Raw genomic sequence first — 20,364 nt, 5'->3', positions numbered from 1 at the left:
TGTAAATTTTGCCTTAAACATAATTTTAAATATTAAACTCAAGGGGCACCTGGATGGCTCAGTTGGTTAAGCATCTGACTCTTTTTTTTTTTTTTTTTTTTTTTTTTACAGAGATCACAAGTAGGCAGAGAGGCAGGCTCCCTGCCAAGCAGAGAGTCCAATGCAGGGCTTGATCCCAGGGCCCTGGGATCATGACCTGAGTCAAAGGCAGAGGCTTTAACCCTCTGAGCCACCCAGGCGCCCAAGCATCTGACTCTTGATTTTTGACTCTTGATTTTGGCTCAAGTCATGATTTCAGGGTCATGAGAACAGGCCCCACATTAGACTCCACACTTCGAGTGTGGAGTCTGCTTAAGATTCTCTCTCTGCCCCTCCGTCCCCACCCAACATGTGCACTTGCTCTTTAAAAAAAATATATTAAACTCTAATGACATGTGCTGAATTAGAGTGAAAAGATGGACTGATGGTTGGATAGGGGAATGAATAGATAGATAGTTGATAAAACAAACGCAGCAAAATGTTCATTGTAGAATCTATGTGGTGAGTATGTGGCTATTTACAATTCTTTCGGTTCTCTGTTTTTGATAGTCTTCATAACAAATACTGGAGAAAATCTCCATTTTGGAACGCCTAGTTATGGAGCTGGGCATCACTGGCTGCTAAAATCATGGAAGAAAAGCCAGTGGTGAACATTGTAAAGATGGATCAAGGCAGACAATACCTGACCAATCCTGTCGCTAAAAGTAGGGCAACAAGACATCATGTTCTTCCTGATGTGCTACAAAAAACTAAAGTATTAGCATTAAAAAATCTAAAATTGAATGTGAATCTAGTCAAGCTTCTAGATCTAACTACCAATTTACAAAAAACACAGGAACATATTAAATGACACCATGTAGGTCCTATTAGCCAAGGCCAGATTGTAGGAGATATCACAGGGGAAATTAGCTAGTATCTTAGTCAATCAATGGCATGAATGTTTTTTAAAAAGGTAAGAGGAATATATGATATAGAGTCAAGAGATATGAGACCTATGACCATCAAATGCAATGTATGAACCTTAAATACCATTTTGAACTAACCAACTGTAAAAAACAACAAAAAAAAAGTCTTTGAGATAGTCAAGGAAAATTGAATGTGGCTTGGTATTAGGTGATTTTAAAGAATTGTTCATTGTATTGGATGTGATAATATGGTTATTTTCTCAAGTCATCTGTTATAAATACTGAACTAATAACAGGTGAAATGATATTTGGTTTAAAAGACTTAAGCAACAACAACAAAAAAAAAAAACAACGGGGATAAGTGAAGTAAGAACAGCAGAATGTCAGTAACTATTAAAGCTGGGAGGTGGAGTGTGGCACCTGGGTGGCTCGGTCGGTTAAGTGTCTGCCTTTGGCTCAGGTCATGATCCTGGCGTCCTGGAATCAAGCCCTGAGTCGGGTTCCCTGCTCAGCAGGGAGCCTGCTTCTCTCTCTCTCTTTCTCTCTCTCCCCCTCTTTCTCTCAAATAAATAAAATATTTTAAAAGGGTACTCAGAGGTTTAATAAATCTGTTTTCTCTAATTGCAAATATTAATAAGTTTTTTAAAGGAAACTCCCTTAAAGAATAAATGAAACAGGGGTGCCTGGGTGGCTCAGTGGGTTAAGCTTCTGCCTTCGGCTCAGGTCATGGTCCCAGGGTCCTGGGATCGAGCCCCACATCGGGCTCTCTGCTCAGCAGGGAACCTGCTTCCTCCTCTCTCTCTCTCTCTCTCTCTCTCTCTCTCTCTCTGTGCCTACCTGTGATCTCTATCTGTCAAACAAATAAATAAAAAAATCTTTAAAAAAAAAAAAAAAAAAGAATAAGTGAAACAGGAGCACCTGGGTGGCTCAGTGGGTTAAAGACTCTGCCTTCAGCTCAGGTCATGATCCCAGAGTTCTGGGATCGAGCCCCATATCGGGCTCTCTGCTCAGCAGGGAGCCTGCTTCCTCCTCTCTCTCTCTCCCTCTCTGTCTGCCTGCCTCTCTGCCTAATTGTGATCTCTGTCAATTAAATAAATAAAATCTTAAAAAAAGAAGAAGAAGAAGAAACGAAACAAGATGGGATCGGGAGGGAGACAAATCATAAGAGACTCTTAATCTCACAAAACAAACTGAGGGTTGCCGGGGGGAGGGGAGTCGGGAGAGGGTGGTGGGGTTATGGACATTGGGGAGGGTATGTGCTATGGTGCGTGCTGTGAAGTGTGTAAACCTGGCGATTCACAGACCTGTACCCCTGGGGCTAATAGTACATTATATGTTTATTAAAAAATAAAACAAATTTTAAAAAAGGAAACTTCCTTGGCCTCTCATTCTCTTTTAGCTACATCCCATTCCCATCTCTCTGTTCCTGGTACAGTAAGGTTTTGAGAGATACCTGAATTTACTATCTCCATATTATCTCTTCCCATTTTTCTTGAACCTTGTGCAGTGGAGATTTTTGTCAGTATCATCCCACCAAAACCCCTCTTATCCAGATCATCAGGGACTTCTAGGTTGCCAGATCTAATGGTCAGTTCTCAGCTCTCATCTTAAATGGCCTCTCACTAGCATTTCAGGGCACCACACTACTCTGATTTCCTTCCTGCTTCACTGTCTAGGCATTCTCTTTCCTTTGCTAGATTGTTGTTATCTTCCTGACCTCAAACATTGCTGTGTACCAAATCTCATTCCTCCGACCTCTTTTCTTTTCTTTTTTTTTTTAAGATTTTTAAAATTTATTCATTTGAGACAGATAGAGAGAATGAGCAGGGGAGAGAGGCAGAGGGAGAGGGAAAAGCAGAAGCATACGCCCCACTGAGCCAGGAACTGGACGTGAGGTTCTATCTCAGGACCCAGAGATCATAACTTGAGTGGAAGGCAGGCACTTAACCATCTGAGCCACCCAGGCACCTCTCTCTTCTCTTTTCTACTGGTAGTCACTCCCTGAGTGATTTCACTGTAAACACTGTGTGCTATTGATCCCAAATTTACATCTCTAATTCCAGCCTTCCCTCTCCCACCTTTTAAGATCTTACACTCAGTTTGTACAAAACCAAATACTTTATGCCTCTTATGAAGTCTTCTGTGTTCCCAGTTTTAGTAAACGGCATCTTCATTTTCATTCAGTTACTCAGAACAGAAACCTAGTTGTCACACCTACCATCTTCTCTCACACCCCATATCCAGCAGCAGCTCCTGTTAGCCTAACCTTTAGAACCTGAACTTGACCACTAATTGCCATCACCGCTTCTGTCACGCTAGTCTAATTCAAATCCCCATCTTCTCTTGCCTGGACAACCACAGTATCCTCCTACCTGGTATCTTCTCTTCAACTCTCATGCCCTGCAATCTCTTCTCCACACAACAGCCCAAGTGATTCTTTCAAAACCTGAGATCGCTCATAAAGCTCCCCAGCTCATAGCTTTCCAGTGATTTCCCATCTCATTCGGCATAAAACCCAGGGTTCTGGCCATGGCTTCAAGCCCCAGACCATAGAGCCTTTGATCATGTGATCACATTTCTTACCACTCTTCCCCTTGCTCATTTTTCCCCCAACACACTGGCTTCCTTACTCTTCTCCGAACACACCAGCCCTCCTCATGCTTCTAGGCCTTTGTACTTACTATCCTGGAAACCTGCTTCCACATGACCCGTGTTGCCCTTTCCTTCTGGTCAAAGTTCAAGTATTACCAGATCCTTCTTCAGCCCGATCCCCTTACTAAATAGCAGCTCCTTGGTGTCCAGACCCATACCATTGACCACCAGCTTTTACCTCGTAGCACTTAACACTACCCAGTCTCTCGTATTCATTTATATGTATTGGTTTCTTTCAGTTTCTATCCTCCAATTTTATGACTTAAGGATTTATTGAGAATGAGAGAATCCACACTCTGATGAGAATTACATAAATCTCAGTGTAACCATAACTTAAGAATGAATATAGTCAACAAACTATAAAGGGTATACTTTGGGATTCTGATTTAAGCTTCTACTTCTCCTTAATAAGGTGACAGAACTGACAAGGAGACCATATCTAGGTTTAGTTTGTAGTTTCTTCTCCTACATCATGCCCTTCCTTTGCTAGGCATGTTCATGTGCTGCACCCCCCACACTAGAATCGTGCTAGGACTATCACTGTCTTCTTCTGGTCTGTTGTCATCCATCTCTGAACCAACTGAAAGTCCTTAAGGAGAGCAGGCTCTGTCCATTGCTTTCTGCAGAGCTTGGCTTGCTCTCCCATAAGCCCTCCTGGCTACTTTGTGTCTTGCTGCAGTGCACTCCCCATTCATGTACACTTGCCTTCCCTCTCCTCTGTTTCTCTCTCGCTCGCTTGCTCGCTCTCTCTCACACACACATTTATATTTAAGGGCTCATCTTTTTTTGTGCTAGAGCCTCTATTATAAGGTCTTTAAATGTCTTTGGACGAAAAGAATAATAACTTCCAGAGTAGAACCCTGCTGTTTTCATTGAACAGAGTAAGGATCCCTCCCACTTTCCTGTATCGTGAGATATCTTTCTGGGTGCACCAGTTCAGAGCTTTGGATTTGGGGGGCAGGGGGCCACTATCATACAGGCTAAACCTGAGCTAAAACTGTGTCATGTTATAAATGAACAAGTATGGGAAAGAACAAAAATACTATTCTCTTCCATGCCTGAAGAAGCTTGCTTTTTTTTTTTTTTTTCACGAACCCATATTTTAAAAGCAGGTCATATGTGATATCAGTCATATTGGGGAGTGTAGTATTTGAGCAGAGACCAAAGGTCTGCACAGTTCAGTGCTTTCCTGAGACCAGGTCCTACAGAGAAACTCTCATTGTGACCATGAGGCAGATGATTCTTAGGGAGACCTGGTCACACAGCTACTCCTTGGGAAGGATGCTTTGCCTTGGACCAGAGGCCAGCCAAGTCATCACCTCTCTCCCTTCCCATTCCCACAAAGACAAAGGGCAGGTCCAGAGAAAAGACATGAGGGAGAACATTGAACTCCCTGGGATCCAGGTTCAATTAAAGTCATTAAATCTGGCTCTTCTTACTTAGGGATGGAATGAATTTAAAAAAAAGCAAGAGGATGGTGGGAGGGTAGGTAGACAAAGAACGAGCCAAGGACTAAGATACAGTGGCTCTGTAGGTAAAGTCAGAGGTCTCAAGAAACATTTTGGCAAGAGGTGTAAAAAAATATTTTTCCTTAAATGTAGACTATCACTCAAAAAAAAAAAAAAAAGGAGAGAATATCGCTTGAAAAGTTAGAAAACTCATCTGCCATACTTTAACATGCTTGCTTCCTGAGTAATTCTTAGCACCATACCTAATCTTAGAAGGAAATAATTCCTGAAAAACATTGGATAAAACAGGTAAGTCTTTAGAGAAATCAACCAGAAGTGAGAGTAGCACAAATAATTCAAGCATCCAAAATAATTCCAGGAGTTTTTAATGTATTACTGCATGGTCATGTTATTCAGTTTTGTGTAAATTGAATTGCTCATGTCCAATTAATCCTTATCTTTGGTTTGTTGTTTTTCTGTTTTTCTTTCCAGCCCCACTGTGTTCTCCTGGCCTCAAAGGAAAACTCGGCACCTGTTAAACTTGGGGGCTTTGGGGTAGCTATTCAATTAGGGGAGTCTGGACTTGTAGCTGGAGGTAAGAACATTTTTTAAAACATTTCCTTCAAAACCTGGTCACTTTCAGCCTAGTGTAAAACTTTCAAACTAAATATTAGCCCATCCTCAACATTTCCTACCAATTCCATCTCCCCAAACTTCCCCCCCCAAGAAGGTGCTAACACAATTTTGAATTTAATAACTGTTAATTATGACTAGAATTTTAGTACCTTAAGAATATGGTGCGCCTTGGTGGCTCAGTGGGTTAAGCCTCTGCCTTTAGCCCAGGTCATGATCTCAGGGTCCTGGGATCGAGCCCCGCATTGGGCTCTCTGCTCAGCAGGGAGACGGTCTCCACCTGTCTATCTGCCTGCCTCTCTCTGTATCAAATAAATAAATAAAATCTTAAAAAAAAAAAGAATAGACTCTGTGCTTATACTCTTTGTATAAGTGACCCTGCATACAGAGATTAAAACAGTGTTGGATAAAGGTGTTATCTGGGGCAAAGCGACTTTTAAGGTTGAACTGGCCAGGGGCACCTGGTGGGCTCCGTCAGTGAAGCACACAGCTCTTGATCTTGGGGTTGTGACTTCAAGCCCCTCATTGAGCATAAAACTTACTTAAAAATGAAGTTGAACTGGCCAAATGAAGTCCATTTTAAAACATGTAGATTAACCACTTTCAGGTTTACATTAGCGACTAGTGTTTAATTTCATAGTGTTTTCCTCTTTTTATTTGTGAAAGAGTCCTGACCAAGCCATCAATCTGTGTATCTGGGAAGAGCAAGCAGATGTAAGTGCAGACTGATTTTTATTATTAGCCAAAGCAAAACATAATTAGAAAACTCCCCTGCCAGAAAAAAGAAGTAGAAAAGTTAAAAATAGAAATTCTCTCCAGTAGCATGCAGAGGTGGATGCTAATTCCAGATTCAAGAATTTGGGTTTTTATTTATTCTCTTCAATAGACTCGAGCACAGAATGCTGCCCTGTTTTTAGTTCTGTTCCTTAGTTTTGCAAGTGACTTAGTTCTCTAGTCTACAGATTATCAGTCTTCTAGTCAATGCCTTCAATTTTCCATCTCCAGATACTGCCAGCCTTCAAAAAATATAAAAAATGCCTGCAGAACATATTTGAACCTGTCATCCTCCATGAATACTTACATTAAGTTCAAATACCTGACAAATGATAAATATCAAAACAACAATCCATTACACAGGATATTTCATCTAATTTGATACACTATTATTAACACATCAAAGCAACATTAACATAGACCATCTTCTGAAAAATGAGCCAGGAGTCAGAGTTGTATTCTTAAAATTGTTATTTCATCATATTGCCCTCTAAAATTATGTTTAGATTTTCTTCTAATTTTGCATCTTTTCAAGCTAATCATTTCCAATAATATGAAGAATAGCAAGTTCAGTATAGCTTTAAAAACTGATTTTTTTTCCCTAATTGAAAACTTCCATCTGTGATTAGGACTGATCATAGGATCAGGTAGTAGCACATCATTTAATCATAGAATCATTGAGTCTGGAGCGCTTGGGTGGCTCAGTCGTTAAGCATCTGCCTTCAGCTCAGCTCATGATCGCAGGATCCTGGGACCCAGTTCTGCATTGGGCTCCCTGCTCAGCAGGAAGCCTGCTTCTCCCTCTCCTACTCCCACTGCTTGTGTTCCCTCTCTCGCTGTCTCTCTTTCTGTCAAATAAATAAAATCTTTAGGAAAAAAATCACTGAATCTCAGGATTCCAAGGGGGCCTTAACTTCCCCAGTCTTAAAACCAATGATCACATTTCCTTCATAAAATTTCCAGCAAAAAGCTGAGCTCAAGTTTAATTCCCCACATAGCAAAGAATTCAATGTGTTCCAGAACTGTATTTACATTTTTAGAAAGCTCCTTAAGTACTGAAACACTTATCTTCACATTGAACAGAAATCTGTCATCTTATCACTTCCACCCAGTGGTGCTAATTGTGACTTTTGGAGCCACGCTGAAGAATTTTAATCCTTCCAGATGATAACCACTCAGTGTTTAAAGACGATATCACGGACCCAGAAAGTCTTATCCAGATCAACTTGGCTAGGTTAATGTAGCCCTTCCTCATATAAACTGGTACAGAATCTCACAGTGTGCAAAGGATGGAGCCAAAACTGAGCACAACCATAGGTACAGTCCAGCACACAGGAACTGGGGGCTATTGCCTCTTTTGCTGTGGGTCTTACATTTCTATTAGGCTCCCCAAATAGCATTAGCTTCTTGGATAGCCACATAACACCACTGGCTTATACTGATCTTATAGTCAATTACAGCTCCCACGTTGTTTTTATACAGTTGTTGCTATTAAACTAACTCAAATCTGGCATTTGTACAGAATCACCTCTACACAATTACAGGGGCGCCTGGGTGGCTCAGTTGGTTAAGCATCTGGCTCTTGGTTTCAGCTCAGATCATGATCAGGATCATGAGGTCAAGCCCCACCAGGCTTCACGCTCACCAGGGAGTCTCCTTGGGACTCTCTGCTTCTCTCTCTCTCTCTCTCTCTCTCACTCTCAAATAAAAATAAATAAATCTTTTTTTTTTTAAAGACTACACAGTTAAAACAAGTAACTTCTGATGTTTACATCCCCAAGACTAAGGGGGTGAAATGAAATGTCCTTTCATATGGTCTATACTAGCCATGCATATGGCTTTGTTTCTCTTTATCTGGATCCATATCCTGTTAGGATTCAACATGGTATCAGCTTCATATTTTACGGTGCATCTTGAGAAGGGGAAAAACAGACTCATTAGATTTATCTAAACATCTTCTCCACATTAATCTACTTTCCTAAAATCCTTGAGCCTTTCTCCTAAATTGTATGTTTATAAAGCTGTTTTTGAACCTACAGTGTATCAGTTATACAAAATTCATTTTTCTCAGTGCTTCTAGAATTAAAATACTTTCTGATGGTCAAAATGTCATGTCTTAACATATGTTTCCTTACAGTCTTGAAATAACTACTTCAAGCATTACAGCGTCTTTAAAAATACAACATATATAGATAAGGGATAAATGATTTCTCTTAGAGAAAGTTTTCTTATTGTTTAAGGTCCTTGTGAAATTATTCTAATATTAGCTCATTTGCTAATGCTTATTAACAGAAAACTATTTTCCTGTCAGTTGGAATCTGATTACTCAGTAGAATGGAAATAGAAAAGGATTCTCTCCTTTATATGTTCCATATAGTAGAAACCGCTTACATGTTACATGTATTTGCACTTAACCTATCTGAAATTCTGCTATTTGGAAAATTCATCTATCCAGAAGACAACTCAGAACCTACAAAAAAATTATTTTTGGAGCCAGACATTTGTTGACCTTAATACCCATTCATGGTCCCCTCAAATGAGCATCTAAGAACATACTCTGTAAAGTTGGCATGCTGCCATTTTTCATAGTTCTATGGATTCATGTGCCTTCATACCAGGCATCTGCTACTCCCTCTGGTTGGAATACCTTTGGTCATTTTCTCTATCTGTTTAACTCTTACTGCTCCTGAAGACTGAGAGACTGAGCTGACAAACCTCCCTCCTTAAAAGCAAGCTGGCCTTCACCCTCCCAAGTTCGATAACCCTATTCCTTCTCTTCCATATTACTGTAGCTATCTGGGCTGCATACCTCCATGTAGTATTCTATGCAGGGACTTGTAATCATATCAAAGACTGAGCTTTATGAGGGCAAGAAGCATCATGGTTTAACCCTCTGTATGTCCACAGTATCTCCCGCTGTGTCTAGAACCCAAGCAGGAACTTGGGAAATTGTCACTAAATGAAAGAGCCTGCTTGCTGATCAGATTCTGGTTAATAGCAGATTTTATGCAACAAATTAGGAGAAGACAAGGCTAGAAGAAACACAGTGAGAGAAAAGACACGAAAGCCTGACAGAAAAAGTACGTTGAGCAATACCAAAATGTAGAAAGCACAACCCTCCTTTAATACTGAAGAACTCAATCCTTGCTTATCTGTGAAGTTCCTGAGGGTGTTCCTGTTCTGTAGCATAGTTCTTTCTTTGATAGCCACAAGACAATCCGGAGTCATCAAGAAAAGTCTGCATTATTTGCAGCATCTTATATAAAAGAAGTCAGAAAATTGTAAAGAGGGGCACCTGGGTGACTCAGTGGGTTAAGCCTCTGCCTTCAGCTCAGGTCATGATCTCAGGGTCCTAGGATCGAGCCCCGCATCGGGCTCTCTGCTTAGCAGGGAGCCTGCTTCCTCCTCTCTCTCTCTCTGCCTGCCTCTCTGCCTACTTGTGATCTCTGTCAAATAAATAAATAAAATCTTTTAAAAAAAAAAAAAGAAAAGAAAATTGTAAAGAGAGAACCATCCAAAATTATTTTTAAAAGCTTTGGATGTATAAAGATTCAAGTCCTGGCTATTCAAAACAGCTCCTTACCTGAGGTTCTAGGCATTGAGGTTTTATTATATTATCCCAAAGTCTAACGTTTAAATATTTAAATGTTTATCTGAAGTATGTCATACACAGTGACATTTTATTTGGTTTGGTAATTGACCATGAAATTCTAAGAACAGGAAGTCAAAGTCATAAAAATCAAGTGACGGCAAAGAAGGAAAAGTCAAACTATCACAAACAAGGAGTCCAGGAAGATTGGTGTACACTGAAGGTTAACTCTAGTCCTTCACATTTGATCTGCACAAAATACTGTAAAAATTTCATTCCTATATATTCTTTCTCCCATCATCTGTGAGTAAATTCTTGAACCAAAAGACATGTATGTTCCCTAAGGATGAACACTATTTCTCCAGAAGGGATAGTCTTTGGTCCAGATAAAGGGAGAGAACCTCCTTTTTGAGTTGTTCAGCTCTTTCTTGTGTAGGAAGTGGTAGGAGTCAAGTTGAATTTCAAAACATCATCCCAAATATAAGAAGGTGCCAGCCTGATGCCATAGCACCCACACCCTCACTGGTACCTTGATCTCTGGCCCTGCTTTTCCCAGCTCCTGCCATCAGCACGAGGCAAATATCTTCAGCAGCCCAGGTCTGTCCAAGGCTTTTCATGAAGTACAAAGCTTAGCTGTCATCATTTGAGCTTTTTTATGTTACCAGAGCAAGCAAGATGGGGCAGTGTGGAATAAAAATCTCCCCTTCTAACCACTACAGTTCTCACTGCTCTACTGCATATTTTAAATGAAAATATTTCCATTCTCTGCACTTCAAAGTTAACCTCTTCCATTATGTGGGAAGAGAGGAGCCATAATGATCCACAGTAAAGGAATATCCCCAGTTCACAATGTAAGAGTTGGTTTATCCTTCACCATCCCAACCGAGTTTTGACAGTCACTAACTGGATTTTATGGTATGTTTTCTCTAGCTGGATTAGAAGATCTGTAAGGTCTTTTTTTTTTTTTTTTTTAACTGTAAACCACAGTTCTGAGCTCTAGCTAACATATTGTGCAGTCTTCAAAGTAAAAACTACCTTGGACTCCATGTGATGAGAGAGAAGGTGCAGGGGAAGGAGGAAGAAAAGGAGGAGAAGGCTGGGCCTACACACAAGAGAAGAAAAGACTGAGTTAAAGATGATTACCAGTGTGCAAATAACTGCTATCAGTTATTTGAAAGCTAATATTGAAAGCTAATATTGCTGGGTGGGGGTGCGAGAAAACTCTTTAAAGAAGGTAGAGGCCAAAGGAGATTGAATGAGAGGAGCTTCATAACTTTGCTTTGCTTTAAGTTCTGTGTCTGCTCTCATTCTCGCTAAATGTTAACATTCAGAGGAAGCTTAAAAAATCCTATAGAACAAAATATTACCAAGCATTGTTAATTGCTACAATTGATTCCTAAAACAGTTGAACAGGATTTCAGATTCTGGGTCATATTCTAAAGGAAAGTTCTCTGCATTAGATGTAGTTTGTAGATCTAGTTTGCATTAGATGTAGTTTTTTGGCAGTCAGAAGTTGTCTTCTCACTCCTGCCCTCGCAGCCCTGCCCCTACTCTGTATTTTTAGTGATTTTCAAATGTAAAAATTAAAAAATTTAAACAACTTCTTCATTAAACAAGAAATAGGTAAGTACCATGCACCGGGCTTAATAAAATACACAGTACCAGTGTTAGAAAGACACTGGCTGACTCAGTGGTGAGCATTGACTCCTGATCTCACGGCTGTGAGTTCAAGCGCCATGCTGTCTGTAGAGATGACTTAAAATTTTAAGGAAAAAAATAAAAGACGACGATGACAACAAAGTACAATCCTGGGCTCAATATTTTCAAGAGTGATTAAATAATTTTTTTCCTTCTGCCTTTTTTGGAAGAGAAAGGTGGTAGTAAGAGAATGTTTATATTGTTATACTTTTCCTTCAGACTATTACTGTTCTATTTTCAGTTTTCATATGAGGAACAAAACGCCATTTTATGTGAACATTTTTCCTTGATGTTTTAAATGTAGGACGCGTTGGAACACCTCATTTTATGGCCCCAGAAGTCGTCAAAAGAGAGCCTTATGGAAAACCTGTAGATGTCTGGGGTTGTGGCGTGATCCTTTTTATCCTGCTAAGTGGTTGCTTGCCTTTTTATGGAACCAAGGAAAGATTGTTCGAAGGCATTATTAAAGGAAAATATAAGGTAATATATTATGAATGTTTTATTTTTCCATTGAGATTAAATTATTCTGGAAAATAGGAAGTCACTATCCGGACTTCCTGATTATCACATAGTTACCCAGTCAGAGAATAGTTCTTTGCTGACGTCATTGATGCCCTAGCCTTTTTAGACAGTATGGACCTCAAGCAAATTTCTGAATCACTATCAGCTGCACTGTCATCTAGGCAGAAGACAGGAGACTGGCTTTGAAACGACCTTGGCCTTCCCCCTCCCTCTGTGCTGCAGCTGAACTCTGTCCCACATGTTTGGAATGCGACCCCATGTTTAGGCTATAAAAACAGGGACCCTGGTCTCTTTGATACAGTATCTGTACATGCAAGTCAATAGTTCCAAGTCTTGGGCCCTTAGATTCACAAAGCCAGTCCTTTTAGCAAAACTGCCCTGTTTAGTGCCCTACTTATTTCAAATAAAATTCTAGTTCAGGGGAAGAATTTGGAATGACCCTTGGAATTTATTGTGATAGAATTTGACCTTTTATTTTACCCTGGGTGAGGTGTTCACAACAGATGTGAGCCCAGATGTGAAGGTATCCATTCTCTGTGCAGTGACCAAATCTCCTCTTTAGGCTAAGCTGGAAAATAAACTTCTTTGGCCCTTTGTGTAACTGGAGGAAAGGGCTTCGTTTTTAAAGCTTTTTGCCTAGTTTGCAAAGTGAAAATGGAAATTTCATCCCAGTGATTTAGTAATTCTTTATTTCACACTTAGTATCTGCCTTTATTTATTTATTTATTTATTTTTGCTTTACCACACATGTTGTTCCATTTGATGTAGTCAGCTAGCACAGCTGAAAAATTGGCCACTTACATCCCAGGATAAACTGAAATGCCAGAATCACAACTGCATGTCATAATATAATTTAGAGCCATGTGGTGGGACTTAAACATTCTTGCTCTTCTTTGGCTACTGTGGCTTGGAAACTGCATAGACTATTCACAGACTTGTGATTAACATATTATTACTTTCCCTATTAAAAAACTAAAAATTCATCAGTGACACTCTGAGTGGCTATACCAAAAAGACCCAAGGAATGCTTGGAAATAAACAAGCTCAAGGGCGGTCTCGCTGCCCCAGCTCTTACACTCTGTGGCCCTATACAGCCACGTATGGCCAAAGACTCAAATGCTGTCTACGGGAAACATGGGGGAGCATGTGTGCTGTATACCAGCTCCGCACAGCTGATGTTGGGGGAGTTCTTTTTCTGCCCCATGTTACTGAAACCCATACTTTCTATTCAACACAAGCCCTGTTTCATTTTGCAGCCATGCCTGGCAAAACCAGACACACAGGTCCGTGTAGCACCAGACTCCAACAAAACTCTGAGGCCTGTTAAGTTTTCTTTTCATTTCCTCAGTAATGTTAGAATTTTACATGGGACTTCAAGAAGAAGGGGTGGGGAGAGAAATGAAAGGCGAAGTAGCTTCGGGGTTGCAGGTGGGAATGAATTCCACTTTCCTTTTCCACCTCGTGCTATCTCCAGCTTATAAGGAAGGGCCTGCAGCTTCGCCTTGTTCTTTAGTTGGACGAAGATATATGCCCAAATTCTTTGACGGAGAAAGATGTTTGAAATACAGGTTTTTCTGCTTTTCTTAGAGTCACTGGACCACAGGGGAATAAAATTAATCCTTCCAGGGTAACTAAATGTCTCAAGAAACTGCTTGTAAGTAGTCCTCCCCCTCCAATCCCTGGAAGTTGTGAGTGGCTCTGAGGAATACATGGCCATGGCTTTCTGGTCCAATCTGGCCGAGTGACATCACAGATACTAACATAGGAAAACAAACACAATTAGCCATGCACCAGCATAATAATAATACTAGCAGTAATGATATCTGCCTCATACCTAGCACTTAGTATGTGCCGGGAACTGTGCTAAGCACACCTATGAACTCATTTTATCCTCACAGTGCCTTACGGCATGGTACCATGTAATGAAATTTCCCACCTGCCTTTTGGAGCACTAAGCATTTGCTAATAATAGAATTCTCCCTTTGTGTCAGTTCAGTTGCTAACTTCCTGGTTTCCAAGACAAACTGTTGTTCCAGCAGCCTCTGGTTTTTCATTTTCTCTTTTTGTAAAGCACTGAATAGTTTGTTTGTTTGATTCCTTGTAAGGAATTTGAACTGTTCACACATGCCAAAAATTAAGCGATTTTAAAAACCCCATTCTTAGTAGTGTAGTAAGTCAGAAGGACATGACAGCTGTATCATAATTTCTGCGCCTGGAGGTGTGAAGCTTTGAGGTTAATAACTTATTTACTCTTTTACTTGGCTAACCTTTCCTTTCATTTATATTCACGGCTTTTTTTTTTTTTTTTTAATATGAAAGCCCCATGTTTTCAGCAGCTTTGTTTGAAGTATTGCTCTCTCTACAGTGATAAACCTGGTGGCCTTTCATAGATATGTGTGTGCATATGTATATATATACATATGTACATATGTATACACATGCACTGTGCTGTGATTCTGTCAGAATTTATTTCTATGCTTTTTGTTATTGAAAATTTCAAAGAAAAGTAGCAGAGATAACAGTACAGTGAACTCCCAGCTTCAGTACCTAGCAACAGATAGCCAACCTGATTTCATCTGTATTGCACATACTACCAGCCAGCCTCAAAAATACAATTTCAGGGATGCCTGGGTGACTCAGTGGGTTAAGCCTCTGCCTTTGGCTCAGGTCATGATCTCGGGGTTCTGGGATCGAGCCCCACATCAGGCTCTCTGCTCAGCAGGGAGCCTGCTTCCCCCTCTCTCTCTGCCTGCCTCTCTGCCTCCTCATGATCATTCTCTTTCTCTCTCTCTCTCTGTCAAATAAATAAATAAAATCTTTAAAAACTAAATAAATAAATAAAAAATTTATTAGTCCTTTCCTAGAGCAAAGTATCTAGTCTCTTTAGCTAAGATAGAAACTGCAGTCAGGAATATTCTGTTCTTCAGTTATTAAAAATAGTATAACTTGGGGTGCCTGGGTGGCTCAGTGGGTTAAAGCCTCTGCCTTCAGCTCAGGTCATGATCCCAGGGTCCTGGGATCGAGCCCCACATTGGACTCTCTGCTCAGCAGGGAGCCTGCTTCCTCCTCTCTCTCTGCCTGCCTCTCTGCCTACTTGTGATCTCTGTCTGTCAATTAAATAAATAAAATATTTTTTAAAAAGATTTTTAAAAAATAGTATAACTTATGTGACAATAAGATCATATGTAAGGGATATTTACTGATGCAAAATTTCACAGACGGAGCAACAGCCACCAAAGCCTGCCTTTGTCCTCTTCCTTAGAAAGCAAGGCTTTAGAATCAGATTTCTCTTCTTCAAGAATTTTATTCACATCAAAATAGCATAGGAGTATTACATCATAGTGAACGTGAACTTCTCACTGGACAATAACTGTGGAATTTTCCTCTCCTTCTCTTCAGATGAATCCAAGGCAGTGGAGCCATATCTCTGAAAGTGCCAAAGACCTAGTCCGTCGCATGCTGATGCTCGATCCAGCGGAAAGGATCACTGTTTATGAAGCACTGAATCACCCATGGCTTAAGGTAAGGGGGCGCGTACGTGGCCCACTACACCTTGTGTGAACACTTCCGGCGACAAGAATGTCTTGCTCTAGAGGGCACCTCTTCCCGCCTCTTTTCTGAGCACTTTTTTGGAGTTTTGTCCATCTTGTTTGCTGTTTCCAGACAGCCTCTGTAAATACCTGAGTAGAAAATACACCATTCTAATGACAGTCAGCCATCAGAGGGAACAGAGGCAGATTAAGGCTGAACAAATCAGGGAGGAAGGCGTGCTTGTTCTCCACTGACCCTTGTCCCAAAGCTGTGCAACAGGAACAAGGGAAGTGTGGCTGTGTTTATGACACAAAGTTGTGATCTTTATTTTGGGTGTGACTGTGTGGTTCATAACATTATTTTTTATTTCCGTAGATAACTAAATACGGATTTATTGTTTTAGGAAGAAGCTTGATTTTTAAAATTCTTTCTCTATCCCATCTTGCAAATGAGTATTAAGGAAAATGTAACTTGGGACTTGAATGAAACAGCGCTGTTTGATTAAGACATTCTACAGTAATTCCAGCAAATTCTCTGTACAGGAGAAAACAGAGGCTCAGAGGTGGAGAATCTTGCCCCAAGTCACAGAAGTTGTCAGTAATGGAATCAGGATTTTAACTGAGCCTACCACGACACTTTCCTTTTCATGCGAGATCCTCTGTCTTTTCCTTACTCAAGGACATCACTACAGCAATATCCCCTTTCTTGCATCACTGCTCTCCTCTCTCTCTTCAATCTAATATGCTACTTCTTATTTTTATTACACACGCACATGAGTGCACACGCATGCACGCATGCGCGCGCGCACACACACACGCACACACACCCTAACCCTACAACCTCTTCCAGCTTCTGTTCTTCTAGATAGCAAAACTCCTAGAACTAAGTTGACTGTACCCATCCTTGCTGCTCTTTTGCTGTCTCCACTCTGGCCCTTGGAGACCTCATTTAATTTTAATGGTCTTAAGTACTATTTGTACTCTGTTCAGAGTCCTGAATTTTTATCTTTAGACTAAGCCTCTCGCCAAAGTGATTCTTTCTTAACCCAGGGTATAGCTCGCCCCCTAATACCTTTCTGATTTCGCCCCCTACTACTCTCCTCTTAGTCTGTTCTCCACATATTGGCCTCATTGTGGTTCCTCAGACACCAGGCTCATTCTGGCTTCAGTGCCCCTGTGTTTGTCATACTCTTTCCAGAGAACGCTCTTCCCCAGGTATAGTCATGGTTTCTTCCTTTACCACCTTCAGATCTTCGCTTAGCTGTCAGCTTCTTAGTAAGAGCTTTCCTGTCTACTTAGTTTAAAATTAGGAAGAAGGAATGCCCCCTGCCACCAGTATGCCAAGTCCCCCTTCCCTGCCTTAGTTTTCTCCATGACATTTGTCACCATAAGACATACCTATATTTTACTTGTTCGTAGTCTATTTACCCCCTGTAAAATACAAGCTGCAGAAGGGTGGGAATTTGGGGTTGTCAGTTCACTTCTGTCCAGCACTCTTGAAAGTATCTGGCATATAGTAGGTGCTCAATAATTATTAGTTACTGTTTAATGAATGAACAAATGAATGTTCATTATATTATACTATGTTATTCCCCTAGAAATTATGAAAAAACAATAAGATATATTAAAATGTAAATTACTAATGTGTCTTAGTGGCGGTGACGTGGATGATGATATTAGAGAACAGTTTTGAGATTCCCGTGGATCCTGAGTCTCCCTTAAGAATTTTACTTATCAGGTCACCTGGGTGGGGCAGTGGGTTAAGCACCGATTCTTGGTTTCAGCTCAGGTCCTGGTCTCGGGGTCATGAGATAGAGCCCCACATCAGGTTCTGTGCTCAGTGTGGAGTCTGCTCAAGACTCTTCTCCCTCTCCCTTTGCCCCTCCCTGCCTCAAATTAATAAATAGATCTTTTAAAAAATAATATTATTTATCAAATCTGCATTCAACTCTGATACACAGCTCTAGTTATTCTTGACTTGAAATATTTGGTTTTAGTTATTCCTGATTTCCCCCCGAAAAGAGTAGGTAAGCAGTTTTTAGAGACATTCTTAGTAATTTTTTTCTCCCAGAAATGACCAGTGTACAGGGGACTCCTATTTCTCTTTTGCCTATCTCAGTTTCTCCACAATGGGAATCTTTTATTCATCAGAAGCTAATTTAAATGCCAAAGGACAATGAAAATGGCAGCCATATTAGTCATGTTTAAGATCATTTAGAAAATTTGGCTCTCATTATCATGCATATCTTGACTAACATTTATTTTTGGAACCCTTCTCCCTGCAGTGATTGTAGTTCTTGTTCTAAATAATCTGATCTTAATACATAATGGATTTCTGGCACCAGAAAGACAATAGACAAAAAATGTTAGTAACTTAAATGAAAAAGTTCCAGAAGGCTGTTTGAGCTCAGAATCATGTGCCATGTCTGAGCTACAATTTACCTTCACTGCTTAGGTGCCATCTGGAGATGGAAGAATTCCATGAGAATGTTATCTAGCAAATACTTGTCCGTGTATACTTGTGAATCATTGCTGTGGATGAAATTGATGTTAATTTTGTAAAGACTAAATTTAAGCTGTAGTTTGTATATGAAAAATCCTGCGTAACTACAAAGCGAAGAAATAAGATGATGAATGTCCTTGTAGTAAAGAGTACCCAAAGTGATAATACCATGACTGGGTGTCAAAAGAAAAAAAAAAAAGACTTATTTTCTTGGTAAAACCACAAGAAAATGTCCTATTCAATGATGTCTTATCGAAAAAGAATTTGAGTAAATAGACCAAGTAATATGTGAATGTCTTATGATTGTCAAATTATATTTAATGTCTTTATCTAAATTAGTGGTGTTTGCTATGAATATTCATTCCAGCAAAAATGAGACCAACTAAAATTGTACTTTCTTTACGGATGACTGAGCTCTTTTCACACCTTTTGTAGCCTTCATATGTAGACCCTAATGTACATTGACTGTAATAAAACATGAAAAGGGTGTTGCCGTCAGGCTAGTCAATTTGACTTTTGGAAAAATCAGTCACACCAAAGAGAAAGGCATGGTCAGGCTGCGAGACAGGTTTTCAGATGGTACCAATACAACATAAACACACAGATAAGCTCAAAGAAGTCATAGGGGAGAAGCATCGCATGAGCACAGCAGTATGGGCTCGGGGAAACCATTGAGGTACAAGAGAGATCACTCTCATCTGGAGGTCCAGGAAGGTCTGGGGGAGCACAGGCAAAGCATCACCAAGTGTTCATGGCACATAGGGGTGGGGACAGGAAATAAACTAGTTTGGTACCAATGTCAGCTCTTTGAAGGGTTGTACGGTAGGAGACTGGGAATTCTGGTTTGAGGGACGAATACATACAGTCCCAAATGCCAAACTGAGGACTTTAGATATTACGGTGTAGATGGTAAAAAGCGACTGCAAGCTTTTGGGAGCCAATACAGTGCAAGCAGCAAGCTTATACAATTCCTTTGGACTCTGTGTGCAGGTGGGTTGTCTTTTCGGGGTACAAGCACTGGAGGCAGAGAGAACTGGTGGAAGCTGTGGCTGTCCAGTCAGGAGGTGACAGGGGCCTGCACCCAGGGAGTAAAGGTATAAGTGGGAAAGAAACACGCAGACTGAGAGATTTTAAGGAAGGAAAACTAATGAGGCTCAGTGAGTGATTCGAGGTATTTGGAATTAGGAAGCCCCCAGGAGAGTCAAACATGTAGAGTGGAAGTGATGTCTTGTAAACTTGTTATTTTGAAATAGCTTTAGACTCACATGGAAGTGGCACCTGGCCTGCTCAGTTGGTAGACCATGCAACACTTGCTCTCGGGGTTGTGGGTTCAAGCCCCATGTTGGGTATAGAGATTACTGACAAATGAAATCTTCAAAAAATAAAAAATAAAATCTTAAAAAATTTAGAGAAAGAAGTGGCAAAAACAGTGTAAAATTCCCATATACATTTCACCATTCTTACCCCCCCAGTGATGATATCTTATATGACCATAACTAGGAAATTGACATTGGAACACTTAACTCAACTGCAGGCCTTATTTGATTTTCACCAGTTTTTATGTATGTTTATGTGTGCGTGTACGTGTGTGTGTGTGTGTGTTTCTAGGAGATTTTATCATGTGTATGGAAGTGTATAAGCACAGCCATAATCATGATAAACAAGTGCTTTTCCACCCGTCATGCTACTCCTTAATAATCATCCTCCCCCTAACTCTGAACCACCGATCCATTCCCCATGACTATAATTCTTGTCCTTTTGAGAGTCTTATATAAATGGGATTATACAGTATCTGACTGTCTATGAGAAACTCCGGTCCCCAGGTTATTCTCTTTTCCTCTCACACAACTACCACACTCAACAGCACTTCTGACACCAAGTATGTCTGGGTTATTTCCTCGCATCAAGCAATTCTCTGACACCAGCTGGGTGTCCTTCATTTTAATTCAGTTCTGACACTGACTGAAATTAATCTAGACCCCACAGGTTAAGGGCTTGGCCCCAAGAGACTGTCCCCCAGTTCAGATGCCAGTCGCAAATAGTAGGTCCCCAGGTTACCCACGACTTCTGT

General features: G+C 40.4%; 1 protein-coding gene across 13 annotated transcripts in view; it reads left to right on the top strand.

Moving 5' to 3' along the window:
- The window catches only part of CASK (calcium/calmodulin dependent serine protein kinase), a 358,718-nt gene that overhangs the window by 224,438 nt on the left and 113,916 nt on the right, over nt 1–20,364 (top strand). For all 13 annotated transcript variants that reach the window (XM_059158566.1, XM_059158573.1, XM_059158569.1 and 10 more), the window contains exons 6-8: nt 5,537–5,639; nt 12,043–12,218; nt 15,660–15,782. In XM_059158566.1, coding sequence (XP_059014549.1) covers nt 5,537–5,639; nt 12,043–12,218; nt 15,660–15,782 — 402 coding nt within the window. The remainder of the gene's footprint in view (nt 1–5,536; nt 5,640–12,042; nt 12,219–15,659; nt 15,783–20,364) is intronic.

The sequence above is a fragment of the Mustela lutreola genome, chromosome X (assembly GCF_030435805.1).
Source record: "Mustela lutreola isolate mMusLut2 chromosome X, mMusLut2.pri, whole genome shotgun sequence".
Lineage (NCBI taxonomy): Eukaryota > Metazoa > Chordata > Mammalia > Carnivora > Mustelidae > Mustela > Mustela lutreola.
This window is presented reverse-complemented; position numbering and strand designations above follow the sequence as displayed.